This window comes from Caloenas nicobarica, chromosome 3 (assembly GCF_036013445.1).
Source record: "Caloenas nicobarica isolate bCalNic1 chromosome 3, bCalNic1.hap1, whole genome shotgun sequence".
In the NCBI taxonomy this organism is placed as follows: Eukaryota; Metazoa; Chordata; class Aves; order Columbiformes; family Columbidae; genus Caloenas; species Caloenas nicobarica.
The window spans coordinates 98,693,868-98,711,991 of NC_088247.1; the positions used below are offsets into that span (position 1 = coordinate 98,693,868).

Sequence of the window (18,124 nt, forward strand, 5' to 3'; positions counted from 1 at the left end):
GTTTTTGAATGAGACACCTTCTGGAGTGTGACAGTAACCCCTCCTGTGATTCTTTCTTACATGTCCCAACACAGACTAAACCCCCAACTGTCATAAGCTGTAGGAGCCTTAGTGATTTTTCCATTCTGCAGCAGTGCCATTGGCAATGTAGTAAGTTGAGGGCAATCAGAGTTTCCATTAGAAACCTCTGTATCTCATGCAGTTCTAATTCATCAGTAAGGCAGAAAAGGAAATTTGATAATCATCTCCCCATTAAAACGCTGTCGATGATTTTTGAGGGTGGGGAAAGGGGAGAACTGAATTTCAAGGAGCAAAAAGTCTAAATAAATTGTACATGGAAAGAATTTTTATTTTGTTTTAGCCCACTCTACTCTCAGGTCTTACCAACTTTTGTGCTTAAAAACTAGCATGTTAAGGCCGTTGTGTTTGCACGAGAGAGTAGCTGTGTTTCTGTGATGGCCAGGCTCATCCCCTGGACCACCAGCACAGCGGTCCCAGCAGAGAGATCCTCCAGGGGTGCTGCTGTGTGTGGGATGCCTCTCCCATACTGCAAAATGGGAATATGGGTCCTGGTGGGGAGGACTCTGGGAGGCAGGAGGGGGCTGTGAGCCCAGCGAGCCGCGGCCGCACCGCTGCGTGCCTCCAGCCCGGGCGCTCAGCGCCGGCGATGCTCAGCACTCCAGCCGCGCAGGGAGCCTGCCGAGTGCTTCCCAGTCTTTATTTGTGGAAAAGCTTAATTGAAATGCAAGTGATTAAATCTAATGTATCGCGCAGTATCCATTTTCACTGCACTACCACTTTCACTTCCCCGATATTATCAGGAATCTCAGCAGCCCCACTGTCAGGTTTTTTCCTTGTAAGAGCCATGCCTATTCTCTCTCCTCTTTGTGAGCTTGGCGGAGGAGATAACAGTAAGCCAGCAGCAGATTACTAGTGCCCCAAACTCTACTCAAGGGATAAGGCATCTCAACTTCATTTCAAACAAACACTTTTAAAATACAGTCTCAGATCATTTGAGGGGCATGTGTTTTCCAGCTTTTATAAAGAGTAAAATGCTTACAGTGTAACAGTAAATGTAATTAGAAACCTCTGTTGTTTTCCTAGTTTTCTCTTTTCAGCCGGACTCAGGCTAATGCTTTTCCCTTCTCAAACGCCAGGCTCAGTGTTGTGTTGTTAGTGCTGTCCCAAAAGAGTGGTCTTCTCTTTGTGTGCAACAGTGGGAGAGCAGCGCGTCCTAAATGGCCACTCAATTTCTTGTCCATCTTTTTCCATAAAAATCTGTTTCTTAACAGATTTGTACAGCAGGAGTTGTGAGAGGAAACTTGAAGGCAATAAACGCAGACCGTGGTGGCACCACAGAGCTGCTGCTGTAGCCAGGGGGATTGGAACAGATGCAGTGGTGGGCAAATTGACGCCCAGCTTTCTAGAAAGGCGGTGATTGGGAGAAAAGTGTGTTTACTAGAGTGTCCAATAGTTGAGGTATTTTTCATTTGTGTTTTTAAAATAAAAGCATCCTTTCCAACTATTTCCCTCTCCTCATAAGTGATAATGGAAGAGGCATTAGCCTTTCCGTCGCCTGAGCCAACCTGTTTTTTTTCTAAGAGGTGTCCAGGATGTTCAGCCAATTGAGTGATCTAATTAGCTGAAAATTGTTAATTTCCTTTACCTTATAAAGCACCTAACACAGAAACTGTTAAATAATGTTAAGTGTCAGACTTAAACTGAGAACATTGGGCCATATGCTGCCGTGGCTTTCGCGCCAAGAAGTGTAGCAACTTACTCCAAAACCTGCTCCAATTTCTGTGTAGAAGCCAAAGCCTCCTGCTTGATATGCTGCCACACCAACTTGCAGCGCTAAGATGGTCCCACGCAGCAGCTCGCTGTGCTCGTGGAAAAAAGTATGTGCGTGAGGGGAGGTGGCGGTCTGGAGAAATGTGGCAGAGGCCAGGACACCAGCAAGGTATTGCAGACGCTGCCCTTGTGAGTGCAGGAAAAGTGAGGGTAGGGCAGTACTGCTCCGGGCAGCGTTATCCTGGAAACGGCGGCAGATTTGTGCCTGCAGCTGCTAATTGCGTGAGTCGCTCATCTGCGGAGGGCCCAGTGGATGGGTGGCTCTTGTGGCTCTTTGTTAAAACAGAGGGGTCCCTGGCTCGGTGGGACGCACGTGAGGAAGGAGCTGGTCCCAGTGTCACCATCCTCCCCGCAAGCCCACGGAGAAGTGGCTGCAGAAGTAGCGTGATGCCTCACTGCGTTGCTGCTGGCTTGACCCCAGCATTGCTCTGATGCAGTGTCTTATGGGCAGGGCTTGTCCTCCGTAGGTTTCCTACACAACAGGCTGCGGGTAAGGGAATACAGGTTTAGGTGCCAGCTTACCCCCAAAGCCCACAGGCTTAAATTTTCCTTGTGTGAAGAAGGGGCTCAGGGCTATGTGTGGGTGATGCAAGCAGAGTTTCTGAAGCATCTCCCTTAAGAAGGTTGCACTGTGCCCCCAAAGCTCACCTTACCCTAACTTTGGGGGTGGCGGGTGCCTCTGCGCATCCAGTTTGTGCAATGTATGAGGTTTTTCTTGGCAGAAATATTTCCCCTGAGTCTCCTCTGCTGTTGCTGTACCTGTGCTGGTGCGGAGCGCTGTGCACACACGTTAGAGCTGTCTGAGCCGGAGCTACCCATGGCGAGACTGCTCCCCCAGCAGCGAACTCGCTCATTGTCCTGGAGAGGTTCTCCATCACTTGTCTAATAGATGCTGTTTATGCCTTACCCTTGGGTTGAGGGGCTCCCTGCGGAGTCCCTCTCTACAGCCACTGTCGAGATCACCCAGCTAGAAGCGGGATCTGGCCTTCCCCCTCTCACCCCCTCCAACCTGTTTACCTCCCATTACCACGACCTTGCGCTCTGCAACGTGAGCAGCCTTCACCAGCTGAAGACCTCTGATCTAAGTCCACTAGAGATTTTGGCTTTCCTATTTGGCAAGGTGACTTGTTGCCCACCAGGTCAACATCAATAAAGGTTTTTTTTTTTAAATCCGTGCTGTCCTGCAATTGAAAAAAAAAAAAAAAAGCCGCCTCCAGATAATTTAACCTCTCCTGGCAGCCTGACATCTTGAGCTGTCTGTGCTGCATTTGTTTATTTCTGCTCATAATTAGGATCAAAAAAATCAAACCACACACTCACCAAGAATTCTACTTTATATAAAATTTGAAAGTAAAATCAATCCTGGCCCAATCTTATCATTTTTAAAGTATGTTTATCCAGCTTTGTAGTAGGAACAAGCAGACGGTTTGAAGGCCACATAGTTTTCAAACCTTGGTTGCAACACGTTACCCCATTTTGAAACCGTCTTTATCTAGCCGAGAAAACTAAAATCTGTTTGACAAAGTAGCACTCCAGCCAGTTTATCTTGCAATATGGCTTTAGCTCACAGAGCCTATTGATTTCCTTAAATTAATGTTTACAGAATGCTACTGAATTTCACTCAACGGGACATTGTTCTTTTGAAGCTTTGTAAAATATGATACAGAGTGTTATTGCCATTTGTTCCTTTGCTAAGACTGATGAAACGTTTATTTTTTTAAAGTGCAGCCTTGAACTATAGCTGTTTCCTACAAGTGTGTTTACTCTTGGAACATTAGTAATACAACACACTATCAGACTCCAGCACAATACCACAGGCAAAGTCTGTAGGTACACCCTGGCCAGCCTGATCGTATAAATGGAGCTGAAGTTTAATGCAGATTAAACATCGTATGAGAAAAGGTTTCGAGCTTAGCCCAGCTGTCCCTGTCTGAAGGATCTTCAGATTTGTGCACTACAGCCAAGCAGTTGTCTGACGCTGTTACAATATTAGAACGGTTGCGTTGGTCTTGGTACATCTAAACATGGGACCCCGTACTGAAAATTAACGTCTGATCCTCTCCCTCCGCTCCCATCCGTACAAGGCGAATAGCTTTATGGTTGCCTCGTGCGTGGTTCGGCGGCTTTTGATCCGATCTCTGAGGAGCGCTTAAAAATCTGCTCCAGGAAGCGCTTGCATTACTTCTAACGTCCACCCAAATTTTGGTACTTTACTAAAATGAGGTCACTGTTACCTACAGCTGAAATTTTACAAGAAATCACAGCCAACTGACAATTTTGCTACAGCTTTCTGCAGCTATACTACCAACAGACACATCAGGCCAATAAATCTTCACTGTTTGCTTATGAGAACCCACACACCAGCCTGAACTGGGCACCCTTACCTAAGGTGGTGTGTACCTTATCCCACAGGCATCAGAGTGAACTGCTCTTTTGGAGTATGAGTGGGGATAAACATGCTTCTGAGGAAAACGTGTGCCCCAGCCCAGCACAACCAGGGGTGGGCCATCCGCAGGGAAAGCAAACTCTCTGTTGAAACCAGTGGAGCGGTGAAAACCTACATCGCTGAGGAGCTGCCCCTTGGTAGCCTCCCACGTGCGCTCAAGGAGAGGGACTTACACTCCACGTTTATTGCATGCAATATTAATGCATGAGCTGGCAAGAGAGAAAAATACGAAGCCATTTGGGCACCTAAGACGCAGGCTTCCTGCTCTATAAGACTGTGTCTGGGAGCAGATGACTTTTCTTTCTATCCTGGAGGTTCCATGTAACCAAATCGCAGCCCCCTGCAGAGGGGAAAGCCGACTCTCTGACTTGGTGCCTTTTTATCTAGTAATCGTTGTGTGGCCTTCCTAAAGCATCTGAGTTTATCCATTTAAGTCCACCCTGTCTGAGGTACAAGTCCCCAGCTTGTGCTACTGCTGTCAGGAGATATGTCTCTCCTTGATCAATATTTACTTAACAAACAGCAGGGATAGGAGAGTTTGTTTAGAGGAATCATGTGTGCACAAGGGTGAATGAATGCTCGGTAAAGTACTTCACCTGTTTGTCTCCTTTCCTGGGGTATCTTTTCTGCTTCAGACCTTCTGCTGGGCTTTGCTACCATTGCCCCTGTGAACATGCTAAAAGCCACCGTGCTTTAGGACAGTTTGGCAATCGGCTGCAGAAGATGAACTTCCAAGTAAATATTTTATTCCCTGTTCTAGGAAAGTTGGAGGGAGAAGTTTAGGAACTTTGTGAAATTACTTCTCTGGTTAAAAAATAATTGTCAGTCAAATAAAAATAAACTTCCCAGACTTGCACACTTACGGAAGAAAAAATGTCAAAGATGTTTTAAGCATTTTGTTGGCACAAAATAATTTTAAATTGCCACTGCCAAAAACCCGAAGTGTTCTACAGAAAAAGGAATTATGCTTAGTATTTTTAAAGAATAACTTTAGAAAGGTCTCCTGTTCATTTATCCAACTAAAACAGTTGTTTCTGATGCCTGAAGTCATTGCATGCAATTAGCTTTGAGGCATCTGAGTCTAGTTTGGGGGGGGGGGTGTATTTTATTTTGTGAATCAGAGTTGTAAAAGCCATCTGAAATATTCATGCAGAATTGTCTGAGAAGCAGTTTCTGTTTTATTTACTGCACAGTAGAACAGCCACAGTGGATTAGCTCTACAATACCCGTAACAAAAGCACAACAGCTGATGCATGTGATGTTAGGAGGTGACAAAACAGTTAAAGTATGCTGCTGGCTACAGGCAAGCAGTCAGCAGATGCAGACAAAAGGGTTTGTGACAAGAATAACTCTCTCTCCAAGGCGAGCAGTCAAGAGTATCCAAAATACCAATACCCTTTTCTCCTTGACATTGTCTTCTTACAGTCAGCATTTTATTGCCCTTTTATAGTAAAAAAACAAAACACAATTCTCTGGAATATCAGTTTTAACTTGACTTTCACAATTCTGTGATCTTTACATCTGTATTGCTTTTCCTATCCTCTAGATTTACCACTTGAGCAAGAATTTTCGAAAGTTTAAAAGATTAACTGTGAAGAATCTCACCCTTAATAGGATTAACGACATGAAATACACATATAAATCTTTGAGCAGACCAGTGGCTTGTTTTGTCATTTGGTTTTGGTGTTTTCCCCCTTTTCTATTAAGACAGAATTAAGCATCTTATTTTGCTAATGAAGAAATAAGGCTTGGGTAGAAATTAAAGGTTTGCTTGACAACGGGCGAGATTTAGGTGCTGGAAAGAGACTGTGAATGAGCTGATGTTTATTTCAGAAGTGTGAAAAATCAGCTTATATATCTCCAGAAAAAAAAAAAAAAGAGAGGCTGTCTTCTTTCTAACCTTTGTAATTCCCCTTCTATTCTCTGTGACATTCATTCAGCTGCCAAGCATGTTTGGCAAGGCTTGAGCCAGTGAGCGCACTTCCAGTGACCGCTAACCTTGGTATGTCCTGACACTTATGATGAGTATCTGCAGGACACAGAAGGCAGGCAGGCTGCTATGTCAGGCTTTTATTATGTACTGCAGAGGCTGGGGACAGTCAGTTTAATAAAACAAATCATCCTTGAAGGTAAAGCAACTGGGAAGAGGAGGAGGGCTCGGGGAGGGGAGGAGATGAGGGGAATGGGAGGGAAGGGAGAAAAAGTCTTTGCTGCACAACCCAAAAATTAAATGAATTAACTAATAAAAGATACAAGATACAAGACGACCCAATAATGAGAAAACCAGCGAAGGACCACTGATCAGCCACCAACTTGAGACACGTGTCTACTTGTAGTGTGCCCTCCTTCCCAACGGTGATTTTTAAAGTCCCTGCATGCCATCAGAAAGGGAAGCCTGATCCTCTTTGTTGGTTTAAAATCAGTGTTGCTTCACTGATTCTCCTCGAGCAACGCTGATTTAGACCTGCTGAGGATCTGCCTTCACGTTCCCAATCATCACTGCCTTTTTGGTAATGTTTTCCTTGCAAATAAACCCAACAAGTATTTGTAAAGCATATCGCTTTCTGCAACAGCGTATGCTTCTGTATGAAAGAAGTGTGAGTTAGGTCTGTCTTGACTCCAACTTTTGAGCCATTGGAACTATACTTTTACTCACACAGAAGTAGTTGGTGCTGAGTATTTTTAACAAAGCATTTCCCCAAAGTGTTGATCCAAATGGTTCGGCATGGTAGTTGTACATACAAACCCAGGAGTGAAATAGTTCAGGTTTGTTCAAGCCAAGGAAAATGTCAGTAGTTAAAACAGCACAAATAGGCAAGAGCAGGTGAGAGCTTTGATTCCCTCCCAGTTTTAATAGGCGGAGGGGATGTGTTAACGTGGCCGAGGCTTGAGAAGAAGTGCTGTGGTGGCTGTTGGGCTGCGTGAGGAGGTGTGGGACCGATGCGCACCAGGTGTAAATCAGCATAACTGCCCTGAGGCTGGTAGAGCCCGGCTGATTTACACTGGCCCAAAGTTCAGCCTGGGACTTGTTCCTTGGCAGCAGAGCTAAGTTTTATTGACAAAGCATGTGACAAAATGTGATTTCTTTCTAAATCAGTCTGATGTGGAGACTTCAGCCTGAAACCCACCTAACCTCCCCCTGAGCAGAGCTCATTGTCTTCCCTCCTGGTGAATCTACAGTGTGATTCTTTGATTGACTGCTGCCACCTGATGCTAAGAAAATGCCCTGGGTTCATACTAGGGATTGTTGGTTCTATTAAAAGCAACGTAGATGGAGTTTATTTGTCACTGAAGCATATTCTGCAGATGTTCCTACTTCAGAGATGTTCAGTCAGTTAGGTGTAAAGATGCGCTGAATAGGTCGCCATCACTTAGGGTCAGGGAAATGCTACCCCCAGACACATAATTAACATGGCTGACTGATTATTGCCCAGTGAAAAATCTAACAACCCATCCATTTAAATATTTATTTTCAGGCTCTGGACTTTTCTTAATTTTAAAAAACCCAACAACACTGTGCAGTTACTCTTTCTAGAAAGGAAAAATGTCAGCCGACGTGCTGTCCTGTGGGGATTAATCATAGTGCTATGCACATTACAACATGCAAAGTAACGTGTGTAATCCAGTCTGACATGAAAAATTGCTAATAACATCCCAAAAAGAAAGAGCTATGAATGGCTTTAGTGCCTGAGGAGCAGGGGAGGTCTTTGGGAACTCAGCATCCTGAGGAGGTATCTTCAAACCCCCCACAGGGCTTCGTTCGCTGTTATGGTTGTGGGCTGCTCTCTGCAGCTTGTTGTCCCAGGTTCAAAGGGGCCTGGCCTTGTAGTTGTGACTCAGGTACAATGAAGCCAGACCTTAAAAGTTCACTCCTAGCCTAAAAGAAAACCCTGTGTGTCTTTAGGGGAGTGAGAGGCCTGGAAGGTAGTGGTTTCAGGGGTTTCATGCCTCTGTTTCATGTTTCCTACTCCGTGGAAAAGCAGCATCCCCTACCTGGAAAACGTCCATATGCACAGGTAGAAATTGAACAGCAAAGGCTCAATGTAAAATCCAGGCTGTGCCTTTCATGCTTAAAGTTGTCATGGGTGTAACCATGTGGGAAGAAGTAGGATGTTTTGCATCCGGACTGGTGCTTGTGATTGCCTCCCTCCCGTCTCCAGTGATTTGGAAGGGAAGAAAGGCATCTAATACTGGTCCTCTGGAGCGGACACTGAAATTGAAAGGTGTGAACTCTTTTTCCCAAGCACAAAGGCAAAAAACAACCAGTTTTGCCCTTGTGAGCTAATATCAGTGTGTGCACCAGAAAGACAGTTATCTACTACATTTCTTGCTTTCTAGTAACACGTAGTCAAAGACTCCTTCCCCTTGGTGGGCACCCAGCAATACCAAGGGTGATGAACAGCACATGAGCTGTTGTTTGGACTGCCTGAAACGAAAAGTGTATCATTTTTTATAACAATGCAAGAATGAGACAAGTGTGGTGTCTTGTAAATGTATTACCAAGTGCCCGAGCAGCAGAGTGCTTATGTGAAGTTTTAAGTTATTTCTTTGAGCTGGAGCAACTGAAACGTAATAGCTGTTTTCTTCCTTCATAATTATTGCTGGAATAGAACATCTGTAAAAGCGTTTCTTCCTGTGCGGCCTGTTGAATGAAAAATTTGTACAGAAGGCAGCCTGTCTTTGGGAGCAGAGAACAACACGTGGGGGCTGGATTTCACTCTGGGAGGCAGGCAGAGGGCTCGTGCGGGCTGCGGGGCTTCTGGAAGCGGAGTTTGTCAGCTGGTGTCAGGGGGAGCTGATCTCATGCTGATCTGATGGCAAAACGTGGCTAGCAAACTGCCCGTGTTCCCCTGGCAGTGACAGGTGAGTGAGGCTCCGGAGCCCTGCTGTATCAGGTTAAACACACACATTTCCAGGCAGGTTTTCTGAAAGTGGCTTCTAAAGGGGGCAGGACAAGAGCCTGAAGTAGAGGATAAGGTGCTGGCGCTGATCTGGCAGTGTGATGTGCACTCAGTAAATAAGTGAGATCTGACCAGGTGTCTGTTGGCCACAGGAATGGTTGAAGTGGCCCTCAGTGCAGGCTGGAGAACTTCTCTTGCCAGAGTGGGCGAAGAATAGCAGTGAGGGAATACTCGCTATTATAAGCATGCTGGCTACTAGCCGGCCGTGTATTAGCAGTTCTAGAGCTGTGAAGCCATATTTCCGTCATAAAAATGGAAAAGAACACCTTTATGGAGATGACCTCAACCTCGCAACTGACCTATGGTTCATTGTAGTGATTGCTTTTGAGTCATGTGAGGCAGAGGGTAAGGAGGTGCTGCTGGTGCTTGAGACATCTATTTAGGATGAATTACCAAAGTTTGGAGGTAACTGTGGTTTTAACATTGACGCATTGTTCAGGGCCTTCTGAGAGTGGCCCGCTCCTGCTAGGTGGCCGTTTGGCTCACCCATGAAGTGACAGTGACATCTAGAAAACCCAGATGAGTTTGACACGTCCCAGCTCAGTGGCCACTTGGAGCACAATGCACCCATTGAAGAGGTTGGGGTTTTATTTCTAGGCTTCTGAAAAAGAAGGGAAGACCATAATGTCTCCCGAGAAAGCCATCTTATGGGGGTTGTCTTGTGCGCAGCAGCCACAGAAGCAAGCCGTTAGCTGAAGGCTTGCTTGCTGGCTTACTTGTTTTTTGAACTACAAAAACCATTCAGAGATGCCATATTTCTTGGATAGTTTTCAGCAGTGGTTGTGACCAAAGTTAAGCACAGAGGTACAGAAGGCTTTCTGTGCATGCAGAGCTCTTATATTAGCTCCCACATGGCGAGAAGAACATAGCTGTAAATGTATGGGTAAATTATCAAGCAGAGATTTCTCTCCTTAAAGACAATTGTGTTTGTTTCCCCTTCTGCTAATTATGTCCCATAAATCCCCCACTCTCCAAACTCAGGCAGTAACATTTTGTTACCTATGTTCTGTCAGTAGACTTTGCAAAGATCTCTAACACATGTTATAAAAGTTACTGCTATAGTACTATATATAACAGCTTTGCATAAGAGAATAGAAGGCTGCCACATTTAGAAAATGCAGGTGCTATGTAAGCCCCTTTCTGAAAGAAAGAACTTAGCTCAGTTTCCTTTGAAGAACCAGAGACTTGAAATTGAAAACTGTATTAATGCCATTGTCTCCTTGTATCAGCAGGTTCCAGAGAGATTCCTGGAAGTGGCTCAGATCACGTTACGGGAGTTTTTCAATGCCATTATCGCAGGCAAAGATGTTGATCCTTCCTGGAAGAAGGCCATATACAAGGTCATCTGTAAGCTGGACAGTGAGGTCCCCGAGATTTTCAAATCCCCAAACTGCCTACAAGAGCTTCTTCATGAGTAGAGAGTTCAGCAGCTATTTATGAATGTATGAAAGTAGCAGTCCCCTTCTGATGCCCAAGTCATGTGTGTCTCTATTTTAATTTCATATATATGTGTATCGCATACATATATATGTATATGAAATTAGACTGTGATCCCTTCTGGATTTAAGTTTTCATTCGGTTCCAAGGGGATGGTTGTTTTACTTCAGCCTTCGGTTTACTTTTGCCCGAGACCCTTAACATTTGGAGAATCAACTGGGTTAATTTTCAGGGAGAAGAGTTTGGAAGCGTGTAAAAGCCTGTCTTAGCAAGTTAGGGCATTATGTTTAAAAATGCTTTGTCAGATTTATTGCTTGCTGCAAAGTGGCATTTTGTCTTAGTGAGACTAATGTCATGGCACAATACTACAGACAATGAAGTTATATGATGTTTATACTGCTAAAGGTCTGAACTCTGTGGAGTCACTTGATAAACTTCGAGCTTTTTTTTTTTTTAAATTTTATATACTTTTTAACCAATAACTAGGTTTTGTTTCATACTTCAAAAAACTCTACAACATCTATTTTAGGTACTCACTCCGAGAAGTGATACCCAGAAAAGCATACCCTATTCTTCGTGCTTTCCTTACAGAAGTGATAAATACCCTGCCCCAGTAATCAACATGCCAGGTTGTTGTTTCTCTAAATTGCCGCAAGGGACATTTGCACAAATCAAATACCGTTCTTGCAGGGTGGGGCCAGTAATTCATGCACAATATTGTATCAACAACACTAAGTTTGGAATATGGTCAGCTTATTAAAGCGGAAGCATTTCACTCTCCATAGAGTAAAAATGAAACCTCCAGTGTCCTATATTGCCATGTCTCGGTCTTACTCTAAGTGGCGTTAGTCCCTAAATTTATTCTTTTCTTAGCCCATTCTGCCCCCCAAAATCCCCTTTCCAGTATACAAAATTTTCTGTCTATATTCGACATCTGTCCTGAAAAGCACTTTTTGAATTATCTTAGATATAGTAGAAGGAAACGTCTTCACCTGACAGTGCTGAGGCAAAGGAAAAGAAAAAAAAAGTCTTGTTTGTAGCTGTAAAGTAGAATTAGTCTTCTCCTAACGAGAAGAATGAAAATTACGTTTTCATAAAAATCTAATCAAGCATATACAAAAATTGCAGTGTTCTCCTGGCTATGCAGGGTTCAGGTAACCAAATTGGATTTTAAAAACTACAGTAAGTGCAGCTTTAAAAGCAAAAAAAAATGTGTTTGAGCAACGTGCTGCACTTGTCTTCTGAAGCCAGAGCTAGTTTTGACCAAAATCTGAGCTACGGTGTAAAGTCCATGATGGATCTGGGTTCTCCTGAATGCTGCACCGCGACACGTCAGCAGGCGGAAAGAAAGAAAGCTAGCTGCTAGTTCTCGGGCTTTCTTCACTGACTCTCCTTTTCTCACATTTTCAGAAAGGTATCGGTCTCCAGAAGTTTGGGGGAAGGTTGAATATGCGATGGCACTCTGTATTTGTCATTTTCTCTGTCGTCTTTTGTACAGATGCAGTAAGAATTTATTGTTATCGACAATAGTATTTTCCCTGATATAATTCAATCTGAATCTAGAGGAAGTCCTAATTAGCTGCGAATTATATTTAGACCATTGAGGATATTGATATCTTATTTCTTTATTTTTGAATTACATTTTGACTTTGGAGAGTGAAAGTTTACCCATGTGACTAAAGAGCTGACCTGATCATTGCCATTTCGCTTCATTTACAAATACTGCTGATAGACAGAAATATATGAAAGCAATTATTGTTAGCAGAAAGCCTTAAAAACCTGCTGACTTCAAATGAAACAGCACAATCCTACGATTCCCTGTCATTCTTTTCAAGCACTGGCAGTATCTGAGGAGTAGAGGCAATGCAGACAAAAGCATGGGATGAAGTGCCAACATTTTCACTATGCATTAAAAGCAAAACAAATCTTCTTGATCTTAGATTCCCTGAGAGTACCTAATACCGTATGTATCCTTACAGTAGATAGGATGTGTCTTTTTCTTTCTTTTTTCCATTTTCTTTAGTTTTCTTTCATTTTCGTTATTTCTTTTTTATTCCTTTTTTTCCTCTTTTTGTGTGCGTATTTGGTAAACATTACACTTCATAAAGATGTAAACTCGAATTCATGAATTCCGAATAAGAAAGGATGAAAATTGTGTTCATGCACTTTTTTGATTTATGGGAAGAAGTGGCATAAAATGCTCAAGTTTTAATACAGTTAAGTTCATCATTGGCATACCATCAGATACAAAACATAACCCTGCATTGTCACCTTGGACATAAGAAAGCAAAGCCATACTTTAGTCATACTATGTGGACATACTACTAGCTACCATCCCGATCTGTGATTTTAACGTTACTTTTTTATGTTTATTATTTTTATTTTTATTATTATTAATATTATTATTATTTGGCTGCAATGTGATTCACATAATCTAAATAAGTGAAATTGTGTACTCAACACTTGATGTTGTTGCATTTATTTATTTATTTATATATAAGTAGCATAATCTTGATCGTAAATGAGGCATAGGAATTAAGAGTAGAAATTTCGTCTTGAAAGCGAAATAAAAACCTCCTTGGTCTGAAAAAGGAATAAAGGATAATTTGGTCATTCCATTTATGTGATTTTTCTGCATTTTATAGCCATATTGCCTTTGTGCCTCCCAGTACACCTAAAATTATAAATACATGGCATAGCTCCTACTAAATTGTAAGTAGAACGCATTTTCTTTCAAATAATCTCAATATTATTTCACTAAAAATGGCTAAAAGGCAGGAGGCTATTTTTATCGTAATGAAAAGTTTACATAGGGAAAGAATTTCAAAATCCATGTAGAAACCCCATGTTGCCATTCATTTACTGCTAATTCAGATTTATTTCTGCATATAAACTTGAGGTTATAGTCTGTGCCTAGACCTTAAATGCACCAGCGGAAGGATAAAAAAATCCTTCAAAATACCAGTTTTTCCCCCACAAGTACAATTGTTCTTGTGCCTTCTGTGGCTTACAATTTTCATCTTTTAAACTTTATTTTTCAATTACTACAGCTGCAATAAACACTGATTTTTTTTTTTTCCTGGCCGTTTGACATAATGTTGATAGCTATGCATATTTTGTGTCTTTTTAAAAATTAAAAAAAAAAAAAAAGAAAAAAAAGCAGGAGAATACGTTTTTGAAGAAGAGAATTTTTAGAACAGTTTGATAATGCAAATTATTTTTTCTCAATTGTTTGAGCAGCATTCAAGTTTTGAAAATTCTTGTAGAAGCCAATTTTTTGTAACTGTGGTGCAAATCTTGTGTTTTCTTAGCCTGATGAAAAGTAGTATAGAAGCAATATTTCATACGTGACATACGTGCATATACATACGTAGTCAGACACACAGAGACAAAATGTGTGGGTGTATGTATGTATATATACACAGAAACACACACACAAAATATGCGTATGAAGTGAAAAGCTTACCTTTTTCCTATCTAGATTAAGAACCTATTTTAGGCATTTGTTATGTTTTGTGAAAAGAATGTTCTATTTGAAACTACAAAACATTTAATTCTTACTGTATCTCTGGTTGTTTAATGGGAACGTTTCACATTTAATGGTAAACACGTGGAAGATGTTAGAATGTAGTGATTATTTAAGAAAGTGTTCACCCATGTATTCCTGAGGTTTGCTTTGTGCCTCTGAGTATTATTTAATTAAAGTGTTTTAAGTTTGCAGAATCTTTGTTACTGTACCAGGTATGTGGGTGAACATTGAAAATCGAGGGGAACTTTTATAAAGCAATGTAAATATTCAACCTTACGGCTGTTCTTGCGTAAAGACATAAGATTTTAATAACTACATTCTGAAAACATCTGTTGAATTTATAAGAAACACTACAGTAACTGTATAGATAGTTAAAAGCATTCTTGAAAATCCAGCTCTCTACTTTTAAAAGTTAAGTCTCTTTCATCAGATGTCAAGGGAATGGGGAATACAGTTTCTGTAAAATTGCAGAATTTTTTTCTATGTATATGAAGTCAGTTAATAGAAAAATGTTTTTTTTCCGCAGGTTAATATTAATTAAGAAATAAAGGTGAAGATTTTGTGGCTTTAAAGATAGGATTTTCACCAGCAGCATTGAAAGATTATACATATATATATATACAGAAAGATATATATATATATAAAAAATGGAAAGTGGTTTACAAAACCCCCAAAATGAGCACTGTACATGAGAAGTGAAAGCAAAAACTATATTTGCCATGTGTATTATATAGCAATCATTGGTGTTAATAGTGCAAATGTTTCCTTCTGGTACCAACTATGTGTTTGAAAATTCCAATGCGCATTGTTTTCAAAAAGCTCCCCTTAAGGAATGTAACTGGTTTATATGAGTAAGCAGTTACTGTATTGCACTTAAATGTTCTGTTGAAGGAAATGCAATTTTGTTTTCTGTAGAACTGTTGGTTGTAAACCATCTATAAACTGAAGCTAAAAATGCTCATATTTAGAGCTGGGATGAAAACTGGTATTTAACCTTTGTATCTTCTTAGGAATATCCTTTTTAGTGTATGAAAGGTGGTGGCACTATGACTTTTTTGAGTCTTTTCATCTGAGCCACAGTCACCTCTCTCCCGAAGCAGCCACCTTCCAAATGCACGAATATACTGGGATATGTAGAAACAAATCTAGAAGAAACAGCGAGCTTACATTTTTCTGTGAAATCCATCCTTTCTGCGTTAATTGTACCACTCGAGGGAGATATTAGACAAACACAATAACCATCTCATTACCATGTAACGTGTAAGAGTCAGAAACTAAAAAAGAAGGAAAAAAAAAAAAGCCTCTATAGGTTGGTTTTAATGCTGCCCAGAAGAGTCAAAGGTTAAGGTTTAAACTGATATTGTCCCAGCCATTACTCATATGTATATAGTTACAAAAGTGACAAAACACTGCCTTTATATTATTTAGCAATATGTTGTAAATAGCATTATTAAGCTCTTTTTTTGTAATAAAGACCCTTTAATTTGAAGATAGTACAATAACTGAACTGATAAAGTCAATTTTTGATTTTTTTTTTTTATTTTATTTTTTAGCTAGAGGCAATTTCAACTGTGGATTTTTTTGTTGTTGTCTATTGTTCTGAAGACTTTGCATAATTTATTGGTTTAATTTATCCTAATTTATTTGATGAAGGTGTACAATTTTGTATTACCAAGGATGTACTGTAATATTAATTGATGACAAGATAAAACAATAAGACTCCCCTGTCCGTTTGGAAAAAAAGGTGCAGTAGACAATTGATTGAAAAAAGTTACAATTCTAGCTTGGCAGCTACTAAATTTAAGATAAACACAGGAAAAATGTTTGGGGGGGGGTGGATTTTATTTTGTGTGTTTAAAGCTTTTGTATACTCTCCAGACTTTTACCTTTTTGCTTTGTACCACTTAAAGGATACAGTAGTTCAATTGCCTTGTGTGCCTTCCATCTTCTCTAAACTGAATGTATGTGCAGTATATATGCAAGCTTGTGCAAAATAAAATATAAATTACAAGCTCATTGCCATTGTTTATATTTATTTCCAAAAGTTTACGTTGCCTCGTATCAAGAGTTGGACCACTGAATCTCCCTGCTGCAACCAGGCTGTGTCCAACACTCCAGTCCTCTGCAGGTTTTCTTTTCCCCTTAGTTTGAATTATTTATTAATGAAACTGCCAGCCCTCTTGCAAAATGGATATAATGATTTATCTAATCCACTGTCCTACCTCCAGCACTGGTTAAGATAATGAATGTTATTTTGCAATAGTCTATCAAACAAGGAATAACTCCCAGAAAGAGACGTTATGTCTGAGGCATGGACAGCCCTTTAAATTAAATGTAGCCAATGTGAGCTAGAAAGTACTTTCATTGGTGATGTTTAATGGTTTCCTGGACATACCTGCCATGCTGGTGTCCTGCAACAGGTAGTTCCACAGGTCAGGTGAATGTAGAAAAATGCATATTTTGATGTGGTTCACATTTGTCCTGTTAGCAGTTTGTCCTTGTTAATGGTAGTGTCCAGATACCATTCTGTACTCTTTTTATTACAACCTTTCTTGGATCACTTCCTTTTCAATCTGTACAATCATTAGCATTATATTTAACTAATTTGTTCTTACACATTTTCTCAAAATCCAAGTCTCATTTGTTCATTGTTTTTCTCTAGTCCTTCGCTATTTCTGCTGTTTCATATGTATCTTAAAATTTCAAGGTTGAGTGAACCTTTGATTTACATTATTGTCTGTGTTTCACATATGAATGGTCTGGTTTTGGCTTAGAATTGGTGCAGATGGCAGTAAGATGGTAGATTATTTGGATCACAAAATCATGCAAGAATTTTCTGATTTTGAAGAAGGAGCATGTTAAAAATATGTTTTCATCTGAGGTCATTTATTTTCAGAATCTTCCCTGCTTCAGCCTCAAGACACTGTACAGCTGAGCTGGAGCCTGAATCTAAAAACCAAATAAATACTTCATATCTGAAGCAGCAATTAAAACTCCATGTCTTTTTGTACAACTGGAGTTGGATTTGCTGGGCCTCATCTACACCAGGTGTCAAGCAGGTGCGTGGAAGGTCATGAAGTTGCACCTATGTAACTAATAGTCATTTAGGTGTAAGATCTTCTCTGTTCTTACTGCAAACAAATCACCTGTCCTAGTTCACGTCTGTCCACATTACTGAACCAACGCACTAGAAGCATTTTCAGGTCAAAATACCTGACATTCAGGTCATTTCTTAAGGAACTGGCTGCCCCACAGCACCTGCTCATTGCCCATGTATTCAGGAGGTTGCTCAGACCGTGGTGTGGTGAGCAGGGCAGACTGCAGCGTCTGGAACGAGGAGCCCGTCAAGGTCCCTGCCTCACCAGCTTCCGAAAGCCTCCAGCCTTGAGAAGGTCCTCACCAGCTTCCGAAAGCCTCCAGCCTTGAGAAGGTCCCTTTGCCAGTCTTGGTTCAGAGCGAGCACAGGCATCCCTGGAGGGAACCCACGAAAATGCTTTCCTTGTCACAGGGAAGCCAGAGAGATGGTGAGGAGACTAAAACTAGGCAGCTGGTTAAGCCTGTCCTAGCAAGGGCAGCTACAGATTACAAGGGAGGGCTCATTTTTGTGTTAGCTAGCAAGACTTAACTAGATGAAGGAGAGGAAGAGCATCCTTAGGTGCCCAGTTAATGGACTAAAGGATACGAGCTGGATGGGTAACTGCTAGCTCACTCTGCCCCTGATCAGTTTTTCTCTCAAATATACTGGTTCTATGAAATAGAAGACACTATTTACCATTTTACCCTGCAGTGGAAAGCACACAGATCTCTAAATAATAAATCCTGGCTATTGGCATCTCAGAATACTGCAGGAGTTCAGAGCTAGACTGGAACTTGGCAAGTAGTCCCTGTCATTGCAGAGGG

At 41.3% G+C, this 18,124-nt stretch overlaps 1 protein-coding gene across 5 annotated transcripts in view; it reads left to right on the top strand.

Moving 5' to 3' along the window:
* PROX1 (prospero homeobox 1) overlaps positions 1 to 16,209 on the top strand; it is a 49,540-nt gene extending 33,331 nt beyond the window's left edge. For 4 of the 5 annotated variants that reach the window (XM_065631802.1, XM_065631803.1, XM_065631804.1 and 1 more), the window contains one exon: positions 10,488 to 16,209. In XM_065631802.1, the coding sequence (XP_065487874.1) occupies positions 10,488 to 10,676 (189 nt within the window). In that variant the 3' untranslated portion in view covers positions 10,677 to 16,209. The remainder of the gene's footprint in view (positions 1 to 10,487) is intronic. The other variant, XM_065631806.1, reaches the window with a different exon arrangement.
* Positions 16,210 to 18,124: the final 1,915 nt, after the last annotated feature.